General features: G+C 36.7%; 1 protein-coding gene and 1 non-coding gene across 2 annotated transcripts; one reads left to right on the top strand and one right to left on the bottom strand.

Moving 5' to 3' along the window:
• Window positions 1-151: 151 nt before the first annotated feature.
• Nuf2 (NUF2 component of NDC80 kinetochore complex) lies at window positions 152-25,349 on the top strand. The gene is made up of 14 exons (XM_090339795.1): window positions 152-266; window positions 3,995-4,129; window positions 5,630-5,704; window positions 6,846-6,922; window positions 7,418-7,479; window positions 9,490-9,587; window positions 10,835-10,908; window positions 12,280-12,376; window positions 13,396-13,458; window positions 14,409-14,546; window positions 16,218-16,358; window positions 17,661-17,836; window positions 18,770-18,905; window positions 25,038-25,349. The coding sequence occupies exons 2-14, from the start codon at window positions 4,007-4,009 to the stop codon at window positions 25,170-25,172; spliced, it is 1,395 nt and encodes a 464-aa protein (XP_090195921.1). The 5' UTR covers window positions 152-266; window positions 3,995-4,006; the 3' UTR covers window positions 25,173-25,349.
• Window positions 21,853-21,959, bottom strand: LOC150057870 (U6 spliceosomal RNA). The gene has a single exon (XR_016536931.1). It is a non-coding gene; the product is annotated as a U6 spliceosomal RNA (small nuclear RNA).
• Window positions 25,350-25,476: the final 127 nt, after the last annotated feature.

Raw genomic sequence — 25,476 nt, 5'->3', positions numbered from 1 at the left:
AAAGTTCCGACCGGATGCCAAGCCCGTCAACCAATGGTTCCGCTCGGTCTGGAGCCCGCGTTCCCGTTCTCAATTCCTGCAGTATTTTGAGCCCGGCCGGTACCCGGCGCGCCCGGAAGTGGGTGCGGCGGAAAAGGGGCGGGACCTCCAGTAAGAAGCGGCAAATTTGAAAAGGGAAACGGTCCGTGGCTGTGGGCAGACGTGGAGCTGGTCTGTAGCCGTCGCGTCTGGGACTCGCCTGCCTCTCTGGGCGGCTGGGACTGTAGGTGAGCGCTAGCCGGCACGGGAAGGTCGGGAGGGAGACTGAAGAGACACGTTGGCCTGAGTGTTTTCCTGAGTTGCACGGCTGGGAGGGAGGCTGGGACAACCAAGGCCTGCGAGGTGGGAGTTGCTGTTTAGCTCCTGCACAGACCTTTGCCCGCCTTCGAAAAAGCTGATTGGTGGCGTCTAGTGTTTTGTAAACCCTGGGAAGGGAACCTCAACCGGCAAGCCGGTTTAAGCTCGTACCATTTTCGTACTTGTATTTTTAATTTTTTTAAAGAATTATCGTGAAGTAGTTATACAGAGGAGATGCCGTTTAATACAGTAGCTTATGAATCCAATGCATCTTGATCCGTGTCATCCTCTTCACTATGGTCACGGCCCTGCAACCCACCCCTTCCCTTACTTTTCTTAATTTTTGTAGGCTACAGCATGAGTTCTTGACTGCATTCTCCCCCTTACTCCCCTTCATTCCTCTCCCGCTCTCCTCTTGCCTTTCCTCGCCCTCCCCCGCACCCCTGCCAGTACTCATTTCGTGCTACATATTTTGTGAGACTTTGTCTTTCTCAGAACTGAACCCATGTATTTGAAAAGGTGGTGACAGTGGCGCCTGCATAAGCTGCAGATCTTTTTGTAAATCTTCATCGCCCAGAAATCTCATAACCAAACTCAGAACCACCAGTCAAAAGGTGACAGCGTCCAAAAGTTAAAGGGAGAAATTAACCCGTGTAGGTACTCCATAACTTTCCTTTGTTTTACTGTGAGTGTCTCCTTCCCTTCTCCCTTTTCACGTGAAGACTTGTAAAAGTCTCTACCACTTGAGCCACAGCTCCTTTTCCATCTTTTTGAGTGTTTAATTGGAATGAAGAGGCTCACAGATTTTCCAGCCCTGGTTAGCTTTGAGCTGTGATCCTCAAATCTCAGCCTCCTCAGTAGCTACTGCCACCTGGCATGAGCCACTTATGGTAGTTTATGAAGTAACCTGGCCACTAAAGATTAAAAAGGAAAAAAAAATGCACCTAAATATAGACATCATATACATACAACGGTATAAGTAACTTTTCAAGAGGACTTAGAAAGAAACAATTCTTGGGCTAGTTGTAGCCTAGGCAGCTGTGTAGCCTACAGCAGCAGAGTCCATGCTTTACTGGATTAATATTCTGCCCTACACCTACTGTACCAGGAATATTTAATTCAATTTGGGTATTTCAAAGGCCTAAAGATAAATGTTTAGTGAATAGCAAGTAGGAAGCTGTAATACTGTGAAATATGCGTTTAGTCTTTGGGGCTCCTGGTGTAGAGCTCTTAAAATCCTTGAACTCTTACTATCAGTATCCTTTTTTTTTTTTTTTTTTTTTTTTTTTTTTGCCAATCCTGGACTTGAGCTCAGGGCCTGAGCACTGTCCTTGGACTTTCTCAAGGTTAGAGCTCTACCACTTGAGCCTCAGTACCACTTCCAGCTTTTTTCTATGTATGTGGTACCGAGCAATCGAACCTAGGTCTTCGTGCATGCTAGGCAAACACTCTACCACTAGGCCAAACTTTTGGCCCTATCAGTATCTTTTTATATGTTAATAGTTGACTGATACTGGCAGCCTCTTGATAGCTTTAGGGATGTGGAATTCTCATCTGAATGACTAGGGAGCTTAGAACATTGAGTCCTGTCCCCCACTTTTGGGGAGAGTAGAGATTGAATGTTAAGCTAGTTATTAATGGCTAATGCAATTGTGTCTATTTAATGAAACATCCATAAAAGCCTCAGAAAATTGTTTTGAAGGAGGTTCCTGGCAGTAACATATCTCTTCCTCTTTCATACCGTACTTGCTTCATCTGCTGTCCATTTGTTGTAATTTTTTTTATATAAAACAAGGGGGGAAAAGGTCAATGTAACATCAGTGTGACATATTTCCCTTAGTGATGTGAGCTGCAGCACATTAAATCCAGGATGGAATAGTAAAGACTTTTATATTTAGTAAGTTGGTCAGAAGCATAGGTAAAATTATCCAGGGCTTACACTTGGCCGGTCAAAGACTGAACAGTCATGACAACTGAACCTTCAATCTATGGTATTTGACACTATCTCTAGGTAGTTACAGTATCAGGAAACCTGACTGGCATCCACTGGGTCAGTGTATTACTAGCTTAGTGTATGGGGCAATTATTCCATTTAGTCACAAATCTTCAGTGTTGGATATTACTGGTGTAGAGTAGGAAAGGGTTTGTTGTTTTTGCTTCTTAACTTTTACAAATGGTAATTCATGTCATCTAAGACATAATAACCATATGAAAAGAAACTGATCTTGAGAAAGAGGGCTCAGCAAAACTAATGTCAGATTTTTGAAACTGTTGTCACACAAAGAGATGAGCATATTCTATGTAGTAAGAATTGGAACAAGTAGGTGAAAGTTAAAACATAAATATTTCTATGTACCAAGAAAGAGTTATGTAATTATTTGAGCCACACTAAAATAAAATGTTGGCTTGAAAGTTTGTGAATCTGTCCTGTTTTCAAAGCTTCAAACAGAACCAGAAACTTATTGGACACCATTTATTCACAATGGTACCCTTTATGTAGGAGGGGCTAGATAAGTTGCCAAAGCTTTTTAACTTTAATAGTTTAAGAACTATTAGAAACCTAGTGAAATAGATTTCCAAAACTGTGAGCCGTTTGCTTTGAAGAATTGAACACTCACTTTGGGTCATACTGCTTCACTGGGAAGTTGGGAGGAATGTCATTAAGAAATTAACAGTATGGGTCAGTGAGTGGCTGAAGCACTATCTGCTGTTCCTCTTAATGCCAATATTGCTACTTGGCATATGTAGAGATGAAAAGAGAGTGAAAGGGTCTTACTGGACTCCCAAAATGTTATGTTCTCATTCTATAAGTGTAATCCCAATACCTTGTAAAAATATTAAAATGTAAATGCAAGCTCTAGGACAGGGTTTTCTACACTGAGCCTTATTGATGTTTTGGAATGGATAATTATTGGTAGTGAGAAACCTCACTCTACATTGTAGGCTAGTTCGTGGCATATCAGGTCTCTATCTACTTGCTTCCAGCAGCAGCCTTAGGCTTGAACTGACAACTAAACATGGACAGATGTGCTCTTAGCAGAGTTGAGGTTAGAGACTTTTGAGAACTCTTGCTTTAGGGGAACGGAAGAAAGAATAACTTTCCGAACCTACTAGGGCTAGTGGATTCCTTCTGCTTTCATTTTATTTAAAATTGTTATTTCAGTGATGAGTATTTTTGCCAATTACATTATTTTTTCTCCTTCTTCTAGCTTGGTTGGCTCTTAACCTTATTAGCCATTTTACCAAGTATATATCAAGTAGGATGTCAAATCAGAATACAGTATTATCTGTCTTGTGTGAGTATTGTTTGTATATAGCTCTTGTTTGCGGTATTGCTTTCTTCATTGCTTTGAGGATTAATTTTCAGGATTGACCTTGTTAAACCCTTGGCTCCCAAATGCAAAAATATCAACAAAAATCTTCCTTCCCATATCGAAAAAAAAAAAGAAGTTTAGGAAAAGTAGCAGAAAATGACTGTGTACTTTGAGATAAAAATGACTTTATAGTAGATATCTTTGTGTGGATATACATATGTAAAATTTATCTTTATCATTCTAAGATAGCAGTTCTGTGAATTATCCTATCTTGTTCATTTTGTTTCTACGTCCTCATTGTCTGTTATTCTGATCTGTGTTTTCTTTTCTTCTTTCCTAAGCAGAGGATTCCCAAGATGGAAACTTTGTCTTTCCCCAGATATAATGCAGCTGAGCTTGTGATACATATTCGCAGTAAATTGTTAACCGGAGCTGATGGGAAAAACCTCTCTAAGAATGACCTTTATCCAAATCCAAAGGTAAGGTGTGGTTGTGTCTGAGTGTATATCTTGGTATTTGAAAACAAAGTAAACTACAAGGTTTAGAGAGTGACAAGAAGGATATATGCATGTCCTCCTATTTGAAAGAGGCCAGTCATGTTTAATTTACAGAATAATCTCTCACCGAGGGTAATTTAAAAATAACATTAAGTTTATATGTGGGGCAGTGTTTACATTCCCATTAGGAATTCAATTCTTTTATACAGTGGGTTTAAAAAAAAATAGCCTTAAACCATAGCTATATTAAAGTATATTAAAGTTTTTTTTATTATTATTGGCGTGTTGGTGTGAGAGTATCATTTATTGGTAAGGCTTCATGGAAGTTATTCCAAGTGGTTCCCAACTATTAAAAAAAAAATGCTTAGAAACAATCCTCTTTGGAAGCTTACAGATTAATTTTCTTGCATTATGCCCCAGGAGGGAATTGACTTGTTTTGACAGGCATTATTCTTTTATGTTTAGTTATTAAATATAAAAAAAGAAGTTATTTATATGTCACAGGAAATCCCAGAGTCTCCTTCCAGTTTCTTGCATAGATCTTGAGGTGATAATGCAGTAACCCTGGTTTTATGATGCAGAGCATAAACCTCTTTTGTCTTGATGTCTTTAATTCTTTGAAATGGAAGGAATAATCTCAGACTGAATGATAGGCCTATACACTGAATAAATTCCACTTTATGAAAATGTTAGCAGATTTTTACTGTATTTCTCACTCCACTGTGCACCCAGTGCACTTGTATATGGATTTAGAACCAGTTCACAGGCAATGAAGTTAGAAGGCTTTAAATTTATACTGTTTGCCTCAAATAGTCTTTAAACATTAAATCTAGGAAAACTGTAATACATAGGTAGCAGACAGGGTTAGCTGGATTTTCTTTAAAAAAAAAAATCCTCATTATACCAATATTTGTGTCACATACCTGACAGTTGAAAGATTTAGCCCACTTCTTGCCTGCCTAGATTTGGATGTACTTAGCCCTTAGACAACTAACAGCTGTGTGCCACATCGTTTCATTTTTAATGAAATGGTGCTGAGAGTTGAAACTCAGAGATTGGCCCCTATTCTTTGCTGTTTTTCTTTGTTGTTGTTGTTGTTGTTCAAGACTGGTGCTCTACCACATGAGCCACAGCTCCGCTTCCCGCTCTTGCTGGATTAATTGGAGATAAAAAGTCATACAGGCTTTCTAGCATCAGTGGGCTTCCAACCAAACTCCTCAGATCTCTACCTCCTGAGTAGACAGGATTGCAGGATTGAGCCCAGGTACCAGCTTTCTTGACTAAAGTTAACATTAAAACAAACTGGCAAGTATCCTTAGTTTTTTGTTTTTAATTTGGAAAAAAGAAATATGGAGATGTCTCCAGCGAAGTGGAGTTGTCTTGTAGCCCTTTTCTGCGTCATGGACTATAGTATGGGACAGCAATGAAGCCTCGGAAGCTGCCCTATGCTCAAGACTATTAAAAGTTGTGTTTCTGTTGTAGCCTGAAGTCTTGCACATGATCTACATGAGAGCTTTACAAATTGTTTATGGAATACGATTGGAGCATTTTTACATGGTAAGTTTAAATGGAGGCAGTTTTGTCACAACTGCACACCCTCTAAAAGGACAGGGATTTCTTGACTTCACTTTTAACAAATTCAGGGGTTTCTATGAAATTAATGTCACTCACAAAGAAATCTTAGGCATCACAATAGCTTATTATGGCTAGATTTAGTAAGATGAGCATTGTCATAAAAGACCCAAGTGACACTTAAAAATTATGGGCTCTGTATAGTGGTTCACAGATTTATAGGTTTGTCTTCACTGACTATAATAAAAAGAATAAAAAAAAAACACCAGTCAAGTCCTTGCCTTCTCAGGGAAGACTTTGAAATGAGACTGGAAGATATGCAGCAAGACTGAAACAACTGCAATACGGCAACTGGGCTTTTAGTAGATTAAATATTTCTAGTAGGAAAGATTATTTTTCTTAATCTTTTTTGGTTGTAAAGTCATCTACATATCGTCTGAAGATGTAATGTTTTGGTATCTTTTCGGTATGGTTTCATATTGTGTTTTGAGACAAGATCTCTTCTGTATGGCCCAAGCTGGTCTTGAACTCTTCAGTCTTCCTGCTTTAGCTTTCCAAGTGTTGAGTGTGCAGGCATGTGCCACTACACGTGGTATGTGATTGCACATTTTTTTAAAAAATTCAAAATCTTTGCCACCTACTTATGAAACTTTGCTTACCTTTAGTTTTTTCATCTATGAAATGGGAATAACACTTCATACAAGCGTTGTGGTAAAATTGAAAGGGAATATATATAAAATGCCTAGCACATGTGAAAGGGTATCAGTGTATAGGAATTAATGCACCATCTATCTGGCAAATATCATGTAACCCTTCTATTAATTACAATAAAAAATATACGAAAAAAATAAATAAAATAAAATGCCTAGCATCCATCTTGACATTTATATGCTCACAATTTCTGTTTTATTTTTCATTTATTTAAAATTGAGAAATAGTCATTCTAGCATTATTAATACATTTCAACTCTAACTTTGTACTAGGATCTATATTAAGCGTTTTTTTGAAGTTAATGATAATAAATTAATATTGTTGGATTTTAACCTATATTATGGTTTCTTGTATTTGAAGGTCTTATTTTGTCTAAGCAATATGCTGCTTACATTTTGTGGTTTATTTTATTTAGATGCCAGTGAACTCTGAAGTCATGTATCCACATATAATGGAAGGTTTTTTACCAGTCAGCAACTTGTTTATTCATCTGTGAGTGAAGAGTGATTTATCTTATTCTATATTCAAATTTTATTACATTAAGCTCTTTATTGGAATGATTTTTCTTAAAAGGAATTCTGATATCTTTCTGTATACTTTAGCCCATAGATATTCAAAATTGTAGATTTCTATCAGGCAGAGCAGCCTCGGTCTCTGACACTTACTTCTCAGGAGGCTTTCCATTGAAATTCTAAGAAAGTGTACATCTAAAATTGTATGCCAACGTTATGAAGGCCTATGAATTCTTAAGGAGTCTGAATGTCTCCAAGAATGGGTTTTGCTTATTTGAATCTATAACTATCTTTGTATTTCATGAATACTAGTGAAATATGCTGAAAGTAGATTTTAGTGCCATAGGATTCTGCACTGCAGTAGACTTCTGACTTTATTGAGAAATATATTAGAAATCTCTTGGAAAATAACATGTGTGCCATGACTTAAATATAATTTCTAATATACTTATTTCTTTTTCTGTTTATCTCTAAGGGACTCATTTCTGCCCATCTGCAGGGTAAATGACTTTGAGATTGCTGATATTCTATATCCAAGTAAGTGAGAATTTAAATAACTTTTCACCAATAACTAAAAGAAAAAAAAATTAAGTGGAAATAGGTTTTACAAAGTGAATCTCATTCATGAATTTTTTCATATTTGTTTTATTTTGTAGGATTACAAAATCTCTCTCTCTCTCTCTTTCTCTCTCTCTCTCTCTTTCTCTTGAATAACTAGGGTTACAAGCATGAACCACCAGTGCCCACTTCTATACTCATAATGTTTCTGAGATCTCTCATTGTTAAACTCTTCCTCCTTTTTCTCCCACTTCCCCTCCCCCTAACTCCCTCCCTCCTCCCAACTCCCTCCTCTTCAAGTTGTAAAGTTCATTTCCAACATAGTCTTGTGAGTATTGCATTTCACCCTTTGTCCTTTGTCTCACTATTTTGTTGTTCCCTTTTCCTTTCCCAAATCAGATAAATGTATATACAAGACATTGGGTACCAAAATCAAATACAGTGACAACAGGGGATAAACCAAAGGGGGGAAAAATGAAAGAAAAAGGAATAACTTCACAAGGTGTATTAAAAGCAGCAACAACCAAGAAAGGCCTTGTTTTTCTTATATAGTTACATGTACATAGCTGTTGAGGTATTGTGATCTTCTGCTAGGAATATCCTAGAAATATACTAATTATTACAAATAAGAGAAACTTTTCTTATTTTCCCAACAATGCTTTTGTACGTTTCAGAGTGCAGATCTTGTACACATTTTGTTAAATTTACCACATTACATTTTTAGTGATTTTTTTTTTTGGTCACTTTAAAGTTTAAGTTTTCTGATTAATTATTGTTAGAGAAATTCAGTTGATTTATATACAGAAACCATGCTGAAATCACATATTTGTAGTAGGTGATTTTTAAATGAATGTCTTAGGATTTTCAATTTGAGAGTTCCATTATACAAGATGAGAGACAGTTTTTGTCTTTTATAGTCTGGATGCTTTTCATATCTTCTTGAATCCCATGCTGGTTAGAATTTCTTGTGTAGTGTGGAATTAAAATGATGAGAGAATTCACAAGAAATTGTAGTGTAAAGTGCTTAGTTTTCTGCATGTAATGAGATGATCCGGAGGTTTGTGTTGGTTTGTCTTCCACTTCCCTAATCTTTTCATTTCCGTTAATCTCATAATTTCAGGGTTTTTTTGTTTGTTTTGTTTTTTTTTCCAATTCTGGAAGTTTGATTTAGGTTTCTAGAAAAACAGTGACCTTTTGTCTTCAAAAATACCTTCTGTGCTTTTCAGTTAATGTAGTATATTCATAAAGACTGTTTTTCCATCCTACGAAATTTAATGTTCTGAGTGTTTCTGTTGATTTCCTTTTTCTTATTAAGGATCATATTGTCCTATTCCTTTGCATGCCTGTTCATTTTTATTGGATGCTAAACATAAAAGGATTTTGTACTGTTGAGTACTGGGGATTTATTTTTATTCATTCAAATATTCCTGATTATTCCCTTAGCCTTAATATTTTGATGTACTGACTGTATTCACCAAGAACTTGGAGACATACTTCAAAACCTCCAGAACTCTTTGTAACTCTCCCCTAAAGTACTTGGTTTCATTCCAGTTGCTTCAGCCTTTCCAGACTCCCAGATACTTATCATCTTGACTCAGCATCACTTGTGTTTATAATCTCCCCATCTGAACTGCATCCTGCAGCCCCTCTCAATCTGAGAACAGGTGCATCAGTACCATTTACCTTGTTTGGTTTGGGAGAATTGCTTCACGGCCTATGGTTCTGGTATATGAAATACATTTCTTCATGCATTTTGTCTGCTCTACTATTTTAGATGAGATGGTCACTTTGGTCTGTTACATGCTTGTGGCCAAAACTGGCTTGCTTAATTGTGATCATTAAATTAAAACAGTTTCCCCACACTTTGCTATAGCATGCAGTGTTATTTAATATACTGTGAGCTAAGTAAATGATGGGAAAAGATTGATTTTTTTTGATTTTCAAATAATGTTTCAGAGACGTAAGTAAAAGTGTTGCTGTCTATTTCAGAAGCAAAACGGACAAGTCGGTTTTTAAGTGGCATTATCAACTTCATTCACTTCAGAGAAGAATGCCGTGGCACATACATGGAGTTTCTCAAGCAATATGTAAGATTTCAATGTATTTGTGGGTCATTCACCAGATAGCATCATTTACAAATTATTAATCCTTGAATTTTTATTTTTAACGGATAGCCAGCATCCCTTAGGATTGAATTTGTTACTATCTTTATGTGAAGTTGCAGCTTTTAGTTTCTGGAAGGCTTATTTCAAAGCAGTGTTTCTTTAGGAGCAGAAGCTGTTTTTGTTTCGGTAGCTGAGGATTTTTCTATATTAAGAAATGTTAGGCAAGAGACTACTAATACATAATGTGGTGTTTTTTAAATAGTTGATCTATTTGACTTCAAATTTGCATGGTTTATCCCACCTCTTCCCAGTTTTGAAGTAGGTTGCCCTCAGAAAGCACAAGAGTAACATCAGTTAGCCCTTCACTGAGCTACATAAACACTGCACAAATCATGCAAAGCTTTTTCCCCACATAAAGATATATATATACTTGGGCCAGGAGTTTGGCCTAGTGGTTAAAGTGCTTGCCTAGCATGCACGAAGACCTGGGTTCGATTCCTTGGTACCACATATATAGAAAAAGCCAGAAGTGGTGCTGAGGCTCAAGTGGTAGAGTTCTAGCCTTGAGAAAGTCCAAGGACAGTGCTTATGCCCTGAGCTCAAGCCCAGGACTGGCAAAAAAAAGTAAATTAGAAAATAAATAAATAAATATATACTCACATGCACCCGTGTGCAAAAACTAAAATAAATAAATATATATATACTCAGATGCACCCGTGTGTGCACGTGCACACACACACACACACAATTTTTGTTTAGCTGAAGATTTCTCATTTGTTAAGACATTTGAAGCATCTGTCACCTCTACACAGCTCTCTGTAACTTTTTCACTCAACCTGTTACCCCAGTTGGGGGCGAGGAGGTTAATTCTTCTTTAATCCTAGTATATTCAGTACTATATCAAGTTGTTTTGTGACTTTCTTAATTCATATTTGATGTTCAAAGAAGAGACACTACTGTTTAGGTTCAGGAGCTCTTCTTAAAAATTGCTAGCACCTAACACGTGAACAATCATGGTTAGAACTCAATGTTTGTGATACACAAAAAGTTCATGGGTTGGGGAGGTATTTCAAATAAGTAAATCCTTACTTCATTTTCCACAAATGCCTAATTATATTTTCCATGTTTGGTGGTAAGCAAATATTTTGTGGTCTGGGCCAATAGACATTTATTTTAATATAAGAATGATGAAAAGTGCTAATATGAGATTATGAAAATTACCTTACTAGAAAACCTCTGTGGACAAAATGCAACAACTGAACATTGCACACCAAGAGGCACTGATGAAGCTGGAGAAACTTGAGTAAGTGGGAGACTGCCAATGTTATTTGCAGTTTGAATGTTATTCCAAACTGCAAACTGAATTGTGAATGCTATTTACAAGCCTACAATCTACTTTAAGTCCCTTGTATCTCCCTTAATAAAAATCAGACTATATTTAAGTTTGCCTTTAAAGAGAAAAACTAGTTTTTGTTCTCTCAACTCTTAATTATGTTACCATAGGCTTTCTTGTTGTTGGTGTGTCAGCCTGACGTGTTTGAAGTTTCTTTAACTTGTTTTTCTGAATTAAAACTTGAATTTACTGTTTGCTCTCTTTCTTCAGATCAGTTAATGCTGATTAAATTTTTCCTTCTCTGACAGAGTGCTTTGTTTTGGACACATAGGGAAAAACCATTTAAGTGCTATAATTTCTTGTTCTTTCTTGTATATGCAGATGCTTCTGAACTCATAGTACAGCTCTGTCTGATAAACGATCTTCAGTTGAAAATATCGTAAATTGGAAAGTATGGCATTTATCTAAGCAGCTGGGCATCCTAGCATAGCAGTACAGTACACTGGAGTGTGGGTTTGCCCTCAAGATCTGGATGGCTGAGTGGGAGTGAGCGATCCAGGCCTACCACCATCTATTCCCAGCTGGGGAAATAATCACATTTTGAAGTCTGAAGTAGAATGCATGTTGTAAAGTTGAAAATTTGTTCTGTGACTCCTTTATAAAATAAGGAGCATCTGTATTGATTTTGAGGAGAAGGATTTTCATTTTTAAATTATTTCTAATTTGTGAATGTCTGAGATTTTCTTTTTCTGGTGTCTTTTCTGACCTGTTCCTTATTTGAAAAAATAAACACTGCCCTCTCAGGCAACAGTAAGCTGAAAAGATTAGAGATGAAAGGCAGGTACTGCAGTCAGGCTTGGTAAGAGATGCCGCAAACGAGGTGACAGAATACTTATAGCCTCTGGTACCAAGAGTTATTAATAACCAAAGACCTATAGTATTCCAAATATGCTGAGAATTGTTACAAACGAGAGGAAAAGAACTTAATGAAAATGTGGCCAGAGGCAATAAAAAGGGAATGTAGAGTGGAATGAAAGCAGGTAGCTAATTTTCCAGGGCAAAAATAAAAGTAGGACATCCATGTGGAGGAATCCAGCCCAAGAAAGAATGCCATTTTAATTTATGAAGAACAGATGCATGGATTTGATGGTAGAAACTTAAAGGAACTCATTTTATTTTCTTTCAGTAGGAAGTGAAGGTCATCTGTTTTAAATAGCTGTCATATGGAAGTATGTAATTCAGAAACAAGAAAGCACATGTTTCATCTAAGTTATTTGAGGGCCGGGAATGTATTATGTCCTCTCCATATCCTGAATGGGGTAACTGTTTCATTGTGTTTAGTTCTGTTCCAGTTGAAGAGCAGGAGGAGTTCAAGCAACTGACAGATGATATTCAGGATCTGCAGCAATCACTGAACCAAGAGTTCCGTCAAAAAACGGTATCTGTTATAAAGTATCCTAAAGAAAAACACAGATATGTAGACATGTAATGAGGGTAAGGGCACATTGCTTTCGTTTACCAGAGAAATCAAACATATTGCTATGCCCATGTGCCCTTTTACTATCTTCTGCGAGCTATGTAGAGAGCCATGCCAGTTTGTGTTGCCAAAGTCTATGCAGTCTGGGTGAATCAAAATTGTTCAGGTTCCTCTGCGGTGTCCTGCGGCACCTTGTAGGCATCTTGGGATATTTTGCACATTTAGGGAAACATTAGTACTCATTTCTCACATACTTCATTAGTTTTGTTTTAATGTTAGGTTTCATCTATGCAGTTAGAGTTAAATACTTAATGAAGAATTTGGGAGACATTAGTAGATGGCTAAAGTTAAATTGTTTTGCTATTTTATTTTTTTCATTTGCTTCAATGCAGCCTGGATGCTGCCCTGAAGCTTCTTTTGCTCAAGGCTAACATTCTTATCACTTGAGCCACACTGCCAATGCAGGCCTTTTCTGAGTGGTTTATTGGAGGTAAGAGTCTCACAGGCTTTCCTACCTCAGCTGGCTTTGAACCACGATCTTTAGATCTCGGTCTCCTGAGTAGCTAAGATTACAGGTGGGAGCCACAGGCATCTGACTTCATTTTGCTCTTTTAAGAAACTTGTTTGTTTTTTTCCCAGTTCTGGGGCTTGAACTCAGGGCCTGGGAACTGTCTTTGGGCTTTCTCAAGGCTAATGCTCTACCACTTGAGCCCCAGCACTTTGGTTTTTTCTGTATATGTGGGTACTGAGGAATTGAACCCAGGGCTTCGTGCATGCTAGGCAAGCACTCTGCTCTAGGCCACGCTTCCAACCCCACTATCTTTATTTTTAAATTATTATTTGTCCAAGGAAGTTTTAATTCAACAAGTCAGATTATGAATACAATGCTTCTTGACCCAGGCTACCTGTTCTAACATTCCCCCCCATGTTTAAATTAGTTTTGAGTCATTGGAAGACATTTGTTTTCCTTTTTCCTCTAGATGGTGCTGCAAGAGGGAAATTCCCAAAAGAAATCAGATATCTCAGAGAAGACCAAGCGCTTGGTAAATATTTTTTCCATTATTAGCACTAAAAGTTTGATTACACTGTGGAAGGCATATTTTAGCTGTGCAAGTTATGATGGTCAGATGGTTCTCTATGATCTCTTTCCCTTAAAATGAAATCAACTCACTTTTCTACTTAAAAACTCTGAGATAATAAAAATATACAAAGAGCCATACAACCTTGCTCTCATGAGACTGAATTGTTTTATTTCAGAGAGGAAGATAGTAAATAAATAGATTTGACACATGTACAATTGCAAACTATAATTTATACATACCATAAAAGCACATACTGCTTTCCATTCTGTGGTTGGCTCCTCACTACGTTAGTTGTTTCTTTGTTGCACAGGAACTTTTCAGTTCAACATTACCCCATTTATCTATTTTTGTAGTTGAGTTCTGCGCTTTGGGGGTTGTGTGAAAGTCCTTTCCCGTTCCAGTGTCTTGAAGTGTTTACCTCATGTTTTCTTGTAGTAATTTCATTCACAATTGAAATTCAGGAGAAGAAAGCATTTGGTTTGATGCAAACACGTCTATACCGAGCATCATTTGAGTATAATTACTTGGTTTGGGTACTGGGAGAACAGAGGTAACTTTATAACTCCAAGACACTTGTTTTAAATATATATTGTTATATGTATAATTGTACTGCCGATAGAATCAGTGTAGAGGAAATGGGAACAGGGCTGTTGAGGATTAATAGAAATTGGGATGGCAGATGGGAAGTCCATAGTGATCACAAAAATATGGCTTAAGGCTTTGAATATCATGCTAAAAAGTTTGCTCTTTTAACTGTAGAGAGATGTGAACCAATAATCAGGCTAGTGATGTGGGTAGAATTTCTTTCAATGCTTACTACACCAAACAGAGCCCTAGTTTGTTGTTTCCTAATGTGGGATTGGTAAGTCGCCAGTTTTGTCATCATACTTAAAGAAAATGTTTCTTGACAGAATGAGCTAAAATTGTCAGTAGTTTCTTTGAAAGAAGTACAAGACAATCTAAAAACAAAGATTGTGGATTCCCCAGAGAAGGTAAAGAATTACAGAGAAAAGATGAAAGAGACAGTCCAGAAGCTAAAACATTCCAGGGTGAGTTTCTTTTTTTAATTTCAATCCTTTTTTCTCTTTCTTTTGCAAATTCTTGCTTGATCCTGTGTCAGTTTTGTGCTTTCTGGTTAATACATAATTCTCTTAAATATTTTGGACCTTTGTAACTCTTTGGTAAAGTGACTATGGGGCAAAAGGCATTTGTTTGTGCTGCAGAGGTTTGAGGCTTTGCTTTAGGAGATGAAACCAGAAATGGCTCTGTTCATGTAAGACAGAATGAGTTTATTACAGGGAAGAAAGGGGTTAAGTGACTTCCAAACAATGATAAAGCTACAGTTATGTGTAATATAAAGAATATGGCTGTTTATGCATGTGTGCAGGGAGTGTGTGAGAAATCTATGCTTTTTGTCAAGTGTTGCTGCCATTATAATATTGCTGTAAGAATGTAGGTTAATCTGTTTGTGAAAGTACTCTTTTTGAGGCAAGGTATTAAAACTGGTTAGTAGATGAAATTCTAGTTTATCTTCCAATTTGTTACCCAAGTAATTTGATCATTAAATAAGTAAACACTTAAGAATAAACAAAAATCTTCAGTATTGTGGGGAATATATGGTTCATTTAAAATTTTATATAATCATCTAGAAGAAAAGGGAATTGGACTTATACCTAGCACTACCTGTAAATTCTTATTTAAATTTAAGTATTAAGTATTTGATTTAAATGTTTAACAACTTGAGACATCGCAGAACATTTGTAAACTATTTTTGCTGTGTTATTAGATAAAGTCTCACTATACAGTTCAGGTTAGCCTAGAGCTAGCAGTTCTCTAGCACCCCAGGTGCTTGTATTCTTCTACCACACTCAGCTAGATCTTTCTAAATTAAGAATACAAGTCCAAAAACTAGACCTCTTAGACCACATTTTCATTGTAAATGCCAAGTTAAAGGGAGTATATTCACATGTGCAAAGAGTATCTACCAATTTGGACAGTTACAAAGGAAAAAGACATCTGATAAACAGGCAATAATGTGATTAGACCTTAGGCTGAAGAGAAAGCTAATGGTTAACAAGGCAAGGCAAGGAGTACAAGAATGAGGAGAAGGGGAAAAAAATCTTCCTATTATACAGTTAGAATTACCGTACTAATAACTATTACAATGAATAGGAAGGCTATAAATAGTCAATATGGTTGTAGTGAAGAGTTGTTTGAGAATCAGCAGAGTTTTTTTTTAATTGTTGGGGTAATATATAGAGGGATTACAGTTACATTTGCCAGGTAGAAGGTGCATTACTTCTCACACATAGATGCCCCTTCTCATGTTTTTTCCCTATTTCCCTCCTCCCATCCCCAATTGTGGGGATTGAACCCAGAACCCTGTACATGCTAGGCAAGCACTTTACCACAAAGTTATCTCCCCAGCCAGAATAAATTCTTTAATAGCACAAGTGACCTTTGGAAGGTAGGATAGTAAATGCTTTAGTACACTTGTGTCAGGCTTCTTTTGTGTGAGGATATCTGGATAGAGTAATTATATGTGCAGAGACACATGTCAGTAACAGTGCTTTGTTACTGACCTAGAAACTTAATTGTTTCCTTCTCTTAAGCTTTCAGTATTAAATGTAGAAGTCACTCAAGAGCAAATAAACTGCAGTTTTAGAAAAGAGAATATCAAACTGTGGTCTTGTGTTTCTTTTTTTTTTTTTCTTTCAAAGCAAGAAGTGATGGAGAAGTATGAAATCTATAGAGACTCAGTTGACTGCCTGCCTTCATGTCAGCTGGAGGTACAGCTGTATCAAAAGAAAATACAGGACCTTGCAGATAATAGGGAAAAATTAACCAGTATCTTAAAAGAGGTTTGTATTATGTGCAACTTTTTACGTCTCTATTTTGTAATGGCTTACTATAGTTCTTTGGGTTTGAGTTCCATTTCTTAAAAGAAAAACAGGACTATTCTATGGAATAATACATGAGGCAGTATGCCAGAGAATAAGACACTTTTCTTTTTTGAACACAGTAATCACCAAGTCCTATTTTAACCTTCAGATGACATGAACATGAAATTAACTCACATGGTATAATGCCATATCTAGTTTGAAAAATAGTAATGGATATTTAAACTTGTTCTCACAGTTACAGGTGGTCCTGTATAATCAATATTCATTAAGTCCCAATTTAGTGCCTAGCATTGTACCTAGAGGTTCAAAGTTTAGTACATGGTTTCTGCTCTAAATAATGAGAACTAGTTTTATCATTGAATCTCCCCAGTTTGGAAGTTTTTTTTGTTTTTGTTTTTGCCAGTCCTGGGCTTGAGCAGTGTCCTTGGACTTTCTCAAGGATAAAGCTCAACCACTTGAGCCTCAGCACCACTTCCGGCTTTTTCCTATGTATGTGGTACCGAGGAATCAAACCTGGGTCTTTGTGCATGCCAGGCAAGCACTCTACCACTAGGCCAACCTCTCTCCCCCCTGCCCCCCCCCCCCCCCCCCCCGAGTCTGGAACTTTACGAATCTTTTTAAACTTCTTTTAACTTCATCTTAATCTAAGAAGTACCCAAAGGGATTCCATTATATGTGATATTAATTGCCTCTTGAAACATATATGGGTTCGAGGGTGAGCTGCCTAGTACTCTCTTCCTGCCCACTTTTATCTGCTATCAAGAGTCATCAGGATTGATGCTTTTAATTGTTTCTAAGGCTTATCTAACTTTTTTTTTTTTTTTTGCCAGTCCTGGGCCTTGAACTCAGGGCCTAGGCACTGTCCTTGGATTTTCTCAAGGCTACAGCTCTACCACTTGAGCCACAGCACCATTTCTGGCTTTTTGCTTTGTATGTGGTCCCGAGGAATCGAACCCCGGTCTTCATGCATACTGGGCAAGCTCCTGGTGCATCTTGTACAGTAACCTCTTCAAGTCCTCCTGATGAAGGAGCGTGATAAACACCTTACATTTTTTCACACTGTTTCTCAGCAGCCCCAGCCCCTTCCTGGTGCCCTCCCTGTGTAATCTGCATTTCTGGCTGGACTTGTAGGGCTCAAATAGCTGTATCCCATTTCAAAAATCAGGTCTTACCACAGCTTATCGTAGGAAATACCCTTTCCTTTCATTTAGAAATATTAACTAGTTGGTATTGACTTTATATATTTCTCATAAAATATAGAGCCTGAATTTGGAGGACCAAATTGAAAACGATCAGTCAGAACTAAAGAAATTAAAGACTGAAGAAAATTCACTTAAAAGACTGATGATTGTAAAGAAGGAAAAACTGGCCACAGCGCAATTCAAAATAAACAAGAAACACCAGGACATCACACAGTACAAACGGACAGTAATCGAGTATGAACTTATTTTTATCTTTTAGAGTATTAGAAAATAATTAGGAAAACTTAATACATGTTTTCCTCTTTAAAAAGTCAAATCTACTCTATTGCAAAAAGGTGTTTCGTGTGTCCAGATTTTCCAATGTGTGAGCTAATTAAACTTTCTAAAGACCACAATTCCATCTCCTTTTGTATTATTCTTCAAAACCACTCTGGTGCTATGAGGTACTTCATTTCTCTTTGAGACAGTGGTTTAGAGATATATTAAATTGAATCAACTAGTCTGTCTTAGAGCACAGCAGATCCCTTGGGTTAATAGCATTTATTCTAAGAATAAGTCTTGTTTTCATTATTTCAGGTCAGAATGCTTTGCTAAGCTTCTTCGGCTATGCCAGTACATTGGTAGTCTTTTTAGTCCTAATTATGTGTTTTAGCAATGCCTGTCATAGGTATAGCTCAGACATCATTCCTTCAGTCCTTAAGGGAACACGAGGAGCAACATGCAAATGAAAGAAACAGTGGAAACGGAAAGGTTTTTAATTTGTTGCCCAACTGCCTTGCAGAAAATTGTACTGACTGAATCACAAGTCCCATTAATACTGTATAAATATATGTAATTTCAAACCATCAAATAGTCTTTGAGGGCTAGGAGCATAGCTCAGCAGCAGAACACTTGTATAATGTATGTAAGGCCCTAGGTTGGATCCATAGCACTGTGAAGGAAAGAGAGGGAAGAGAGGAAAAGAGGAAGAGAGAATGGAAGGATGGATTTGAAGGAAAGATCTCATTACTGTGACATGAATATGGCAGTATATTTTGGGGTTTCTATCTTTTTTCTCTCTTGTGAAGAATTTTAGGATTGTTAAATACTTCCAGAACAAAATTATATATTTGGTTTTTTAAAATGCTTATGAGGTGTTAAAGCTATTTCCCTCTCTCTCCCTTTTAGGGACTGCAATAAAGTTCAAGAAAAAAGAGGTGCTGTCTGTGAGCGAGTAACCACAATTAATCAAGAAATCCAGAAAATTAAATCTGCAATTCAGCAACTAAAAGATGCCACTGAAAGAGAGAAACTCAAGTCCCAGGTTAGTATGCGCTCATAAGAAATTTTCATATAATCTCATCAGCTTAAAATAAAAATTGTATCACTTCCATGATGAAGATTATTGTCAGTTTTAAGGGACAGAAAATGGCCCTCTGGGTCTTTTGCTTTTTTGTTCTCATGTCCCATCCTGCTCTATTAGACTGAATGGCTTTGTGTTTGTATCTCCATAACATTTTTTTTTTTGCTTGCCTTTTCCCCTAATAACACAAAGCCGAAGATCGTTTTTCCCAGTAAGTGTAGTTGCATCGTAAAGATTCTGAATTTATTAATTATATTGACTAAATGATTTTAAGTAATATCTAAAAACTTTCTGCATGATTTCTCCTGATAAAAAGATCTCAAATACTTCTCAGCATTAATGTCAAATTTCTTTGAGTTGTTAACTAAAGGAGACAGAGCTTAAATTGGTCCCTTTGTGTTCTAAGCCTCTTACTGTCTTTATCATAATTACCTAAAATTACTTTTGGCTTATTCAGAATATATCTATTTTATTGCTACATAAATAACCTTAAGTAATAAGAACAGGCATCTTTTGCATTTTTTGTCTTTCAAAATCACATTACAAACACTGAACAGAAAATGTGCATTTAGTAAAAGGACAGAAATCTTTTTATCTGCCGAATTCTCAAACAAGTAGTCTATTCATGATACATCTCCATTTTCTCCTTAACTTTTGAAATTTGATTTATATCTTTAAGATTGTTCTACCAGAATAATTGTCCAAACTCCTCTACTGGAAGTCACTAATAATAGCTGTTTTTTAAGTCACAATTACTGAGCTGCTCTGCCACCTAATGCTGGAAGGGCCACTTTAGACAGTCTCAGACATTTGTTCCTGGAGAAGTAATATATAGTAAATATATATTTACTATATATACTGCACAATTGTCTCAGGACTGTTGTAAGAGGTAGGAAAGAAAACAGGGATGGAGGAAGGGAAAAAGGAAAAAATACTGGTTGTGATTTCCCATGGCCTGTCCAGTTCACTGACTAATTTTTCTGTTCTGTTCTTTATTCCAACTCCTGTTTTTTGATGTTGTTGTTTTTTTTTTCTTGCCCTTTCACTGAATTTTCTGACTCTGTAAAATGAGAGACTTCTGTAACTAAATCACATCATTGCATCACATCACATGGCCTGGGTGGGCACAGTTAATAACTCAGTTATAATTACCAACTCAAACTTCAGGTACCTCTATGTATCAGTGATGCCTACCTTTTATTATGACTCCTGGATTTTGGGGTGGGGGGGAGGGGTCATGGGGCTTGAATTTGGCCTGGGCTTGAGCCAAGCCCCATTTCCTGTTTTCTAGAGGTTAATTGGAGATAAGAGTCTCAGGTCCTTTTGTGCAGGGGCTAGCTTTGAACCTTGATCCTCAGATCTCAGCCTCCTGTAGGATTATAGGCATGAGCCACCACACTCAGCTGGATTTTTCCATGTGTGTCACGGGTGGCTTTTTAAAATTCTGGACTACAGCCATGTTGGGTTGTTAACCTTATTGTGCCATGTCTAACCATGCCTAGAATGATGCTTTTTATGTCATGTGCTTTCCATAAATTCACTGAGAAGGCATCTGGCACAGCATGTCTGGAAGCTGGCGGTATTGGAATTTATTGAGGGATTTTTAAACGGACACCACCACCTCCAGTCAAGTACCCGAACACCTCCAGCAGTGGAGCCATGAACCATTGTAGCTTCTGAAAACTACTTTTCTTCTTATTATCCACAGAATATGGTGGCTTTTGAAAACCGCTGATAGGTTCTGCTTAATTGTTGATTGGCTTTGTGTTATTTTTTGGAGTTTGAAATTGAGGCCTTATGCTTAGTAGGCAAGTTCTACCACTTGAGTCACACTTCTGGCTGCTTAATTGTTTTTAATGAGCAGAGGTCAGAACCACCCTAGCTAGCTGTTCTGATGCATCTGCACTTTGCAAAACGTCATTTCCCACTTTGAATTTCAAATGCTCAATTGCTTTGTACTAGTGAGCCCAGATCTTTTCTCTGACACAAATCTGCCCCTTCTTCTCCATAATAGTCCCTCAGACATGTGAACATAATGACCATGGGTCCTTTCAATCTTATTTGGTTTAATTATCTCAAATTGTCCACCTTCATGCAAGCTTAATTTTCAGATTCTTTACTAGCCTATCTACTATCTTCTCTCCTCTGTGAAACACTTAATAAGAACAGTGCTTTTTTTTTTAATTAAAAATGTAGAGCTGAGTGCTAACTACAGTCTGAAAGCACTGTGTATCTATAAATGAAGTTTAATGTTGGGTTGGACTTTTAGTGAGTTATTTCTAGCTTATGATCAAATGGAAGGCCCAGTCTTTTACACATACAGAGTTCTGTCAGGTTAAGATTTCAACATTCTTTAATATCAAACCAGATTTTTTTAATCTTACATCAGTTTAAATTTACCACGACATTTTTTCTTTTTGTCAGCTGTTTGCAGATCTGAGCAATGTGCCTCTTCCTCTGAGACAAAAATGTTGAGTTTATCTAGATTCTTTCCTGCAGTGTATTTTTCCCCCTTTAGAGTATCATATACTTATTGATCAAACTCCTAAGTTTAATAGTTTAGCTCACTCTGTTTTTCAGACCTACCTCCTCAACCTTACCCTAGCTAGCCATTTTTATACAGTAGCAGGGAACAACGGTAAGTATTTTAGTGACATCAAAATATTTTTTATACTAGTTTTTTTTTTAACATTTTTTTATTGTAATTAATAGAAGGGTTACATTATATTCACCAGATAGAGGGTGCATTACTTCACATACATTGATACCCTTTTTCATGTCTTGGTCCCCATTTCCCCCCCACACTCCCACCTCTCATCTTGTTTCCCCTCCCTTCCTTATCCAATTTCAAATAACCAAATGCAAATATATCCAATATATCAGATAACAAAGTGAGATACTGTAACAAAAAAATATGGAACGCTTCACGAATTTACGTGTCATCCTTGCGTGGGGGCCATGCTAATCTTCTCTGTATCGTTCCAATTTTAGTCTATGTGCTGCTGAAGTGAGCACAACATCAAAATATTTTTTGTCAAAAGATTTTCCTTTTTTCATCATCCTTTTTTATTTTTTTCAGAACCAGTTCATCCTACTTTTAGTTATAGTGACTGCCGTTTGTGGATGGTTTTTAAAAACCTGTTTCCTGTTCTGGTTCCTCAAAAATAACATTTTCAAAATCATATTCATTATCTGCTGCCATCTGTCCTCATCTTCATTTTCTTCTTCCTCTTCTTAACTTTTTTCCCTGTCATTCATTGTCATCCTATTTCTCTATGACATCAGCATTGTCTATTACAAAATTGAAATTTTGGATCCTCTGTAAATAATCCTAACTTTCAGATTCACCAAGTTAATATGTTTTCTTTTTTTACTCAGTGGCTCTGTTCATTCATAAATCACCCTTGTGTTTATACATTAATTACAGAATTTTATGACTTGTAAACTGCAGCAAAACTTGTTGCATATCTTCCTTGATTTCAATTCTCCTGCATCAAATCTTCCCTGAATGCTAAGTACTGACAAATTTATTCAGTTAAAATGTCACTCTTAATGCTGCACTTTCTTGTTCAAGATAATACCTCCCTGTTTTCCTACAGTTCCAGTCAATATTTCAATAGTCTGTACATCTGCTTTGTGTCTGGATTATTACTTTCTCTGAGTCCTTTCAGATATGTTTAGTTTCTTTCCTCTCTTAAATGCTGTAGCATTTTTAGTCGATTTCAAATAATCTTGATATTTGCTGTCCAGTTGGGTAGCTGCTAGCAAATATGGCTTTTTCTAATGGAATTAATTATGTTGAAATGACATGAAAATTTAGTTCTCAGTACACTAGCTGCATTTCAAGCACTTAGTTTCTAGTCTGGTTTGGTTATATAGTATCCCTCCATTTTATTATTGTATTGTGTACTGTGTACTTTGTGTTGGGATGCATTTAAATACAAACCTGTGGGTTAAATGATGAAACTGAGAATAGGAACTTCATAAATTTTGCCTATTTGTAACTTTTCTAACTTGAAAATTGAGGCAATTTGACCAATCATATCCAATGGAACTTCCCTCAGCACTGGGAGTGTTGTAGACTGTAGACTGTACAGTGCTGGCCTTAGTAGGCATATGTGGACAGTGAGCCTTTGACACATGTCCAGTGTGACTGAGGATCTGAAATTTAATTTGATCCATTAAATTTAGATAATCGCATATAGCTAGTGATTCCATATTAAACAGTACCAAAATAAATTTTAATTTTATATATGCATTGTGATGTGTGTGCATGCACGCACACGCGCGCACACACACACACACACACACACACACATACATACATGTGTGCACACTGAGATTAATCCTAGAGTCTTTGTGCCTGGTTAGCAAGTGGCTGTATCATTTGAGCCACATCTCCATTAAGAATGGAGCTCCTCTGAGGCCGTCGCATTACAACTCTTATGTTTGAATTATTGTGAACTAGTATTATGAAGTTCTACTTACATAAAGAATTTAATTGGAAATTCTAAAATAGTTAGAATTTGGTCAGAGGTATGATTTACTATCAGTAACCATCTTGTGAGGGGAGCTCAGGACCCCAGGTGTGTTTGCTCTTGGTGTCTACATCTGGAATTGGCCTCTCCTATTGTCTTTATTTATTGTGGCTCTGTCTATATGACTAGCTTCTCTCAAACATGTATATTCCGTGGGAAAAGTGTTCCTTTGGATGTATGGAAATAGTTGACTGATATAATTCCAGAGTGTATGTCTTTATTTAGCCACACTACCCTTTGATAATTTCTCACAGGAAATATCTTTCCACCAAATCAATTCAGCTTTCCTTTGAGTATGAATAAACATATGCCCTGGTAGAGGTAGGAGCTTAAATGGATCTCTAGCTGCCGACTGTGCTGATTTTGTGTCTCTAAATGGCTTTTGCACAAGTTAGGATGGAACTCATTTTTGCTACAGGTTTTAGGAAATTTAGATCTCAGAAATTTGTGATTTATTTTCTTAATGGTTCATGTTCTATCATGGGTACAATAATTTGATAACAGCTTAGATCTTAATGGATCTAAACATATTTATAGTTTGTATTAGGGTTTAATAACCATGCTTGAACTTCTGAAGCATATTTTGCCTAAAACATATGTGTGTACATACATATGCACACATGTCTGTGTGTATGTATATAAATTATATTTAAATATATGTATGTAAATTATATATAATTTCTCAAATTTACATAGGTGTTGAACAGTAGACATAGTGGGGTTTTTTTTAAACACTGTAAATACTATATTGAATTGTAATCTGGAGAATTTATTCAAAGCAGGTAATATCTACACTAGAATTAAAACAATAATAACTAACAGCTAGAATTAGCGGTCTGGGAAAACTTTAATAGGAAAGATATAAAATTTGCCCATTTTCCTCACTCCTGTGGGGAAGGGCTGCTGTATTATTTCAGTAGTGAACATATCTTGGGAACTTGTAGTGTGCCACCCATTCTTTATATCATTATCTGAGAACTTTTTTAAAGAAAAATAGGTAATAAAATAAGATCAATAATACTTAAGTGTGAGTTAGAAGAGAATATACACCGGCTAATTTGTTTCTAGTTTTATTCAGTCTATAGAAATAACTCTGCTCATTTTTGTTTCTGATTTTGTTTTTTATTGTTTGGCCATTCATATAGATTTATATGAAAAGTCACTATTGCTTATTGAAAAACTCCCTTGTAAGGCTACTAAAATGACTCTAGGGATATTAAACAGTCATAAGGGTCCATCGCACAAATTATGGTAATCCAAGTATTTTCCAAGGTTCACATGATAAATTATTTTCCTTGATTAACTGTTGTTAATGTCTTGGAGTTCTGGCTTTTATGATGTCTTGGCCTTTATGATGTGTCTAAGTAGTGGGACCATTTTGATGGGTCTGTGCTACTCCTGAACAAGTTTGAGTCCATGTAAGCACATGCGTGTGTGTCTGTGTACATAGAAGTTTAGGCTCCCTAAATAGGATTAATAAATAGGAGTGAAGCTGCTTCAATTTTTGTTACTTATTTTAACCTAGGCTTTTATACTCTACCTCATTTCCACGTAGGAGATATTTGTGAGCTTGAAAACTGCTTTGGAGAAATACCACGAAGGCATCGAAAAGGCCTCGGAGGAGTGTGCTGCCCGGATAGACAAGAAGTCCACTGAGTTGAAGAGGAGGATGTTTCGAATGTCTAGCTGACAGTGCAGGCTCCAGGGCTTCTGCAGATAGTCTGCTGACTTTTTGTTTCTACTGGGGAAGGGAAGCTAATGGAAGATTCAGACATACCAATAATGTTGGCCCAATCAGTGTTTAGATACCCTCATTTTATAAGGCTTAAATTTGATGTGGACATGTTTTTAACTTATAATTAAAACACCTTGCATAGCTTTCCATGTCTCTACTTTGTCACTTATGTATGCACTGGTGGGAGCAAAGCAGAACAGTTACCTTAGAGATGTATTTTTTCCCCTGTTGTTACTGTGGCTGAGGCTTGCCACCTGAC

This window comes from Megascapheus bottae, chromosome 10 (assembly GCF_031878675.1).
Source record: "Megascapheus bottae isolate mThoBot1 chromosome 10, mThoBot2.hap1, whole genome shotgun sequence".
In the NCBI taxonomy this organism is placed as follows: domain Eukaryota; kingdom Metazoa; phylum Chordata; class Mammalia; order Rodentia; family Geomyidae; genus Megascapheus; species Megascapheus bottae.
Note: the sequence above shows the minus strand (reverse complement) of the source record. Positions and strands in the feature narration are given on the sequence as shown.

Excerpts from the sequence above, each read along its gene's own strand:
- Nuf2 (XM_090339795.1), top strand. The coding sequence starts at position 4,007 with ATGGAAACTTTGTCTTTCCCCAGATATAATGCAGCTGAGCTTGTGATA. Across the intron at positions 5,705-6,845 it reads GATTGGAGCATTTTTACATG|ATGCCAGTGAACTCTGAAGT; the intron begins GTAAGTTTAAAT and ends TATTTTATTTAG. Across the intron at positions 7,480-9,489 it reads TGCTGATATTCTATATCCAA|AAGCAAAACGGACAAGTCGG; the intron begins GTAAGTGAGAAT and ends TGTCTATTTCAG.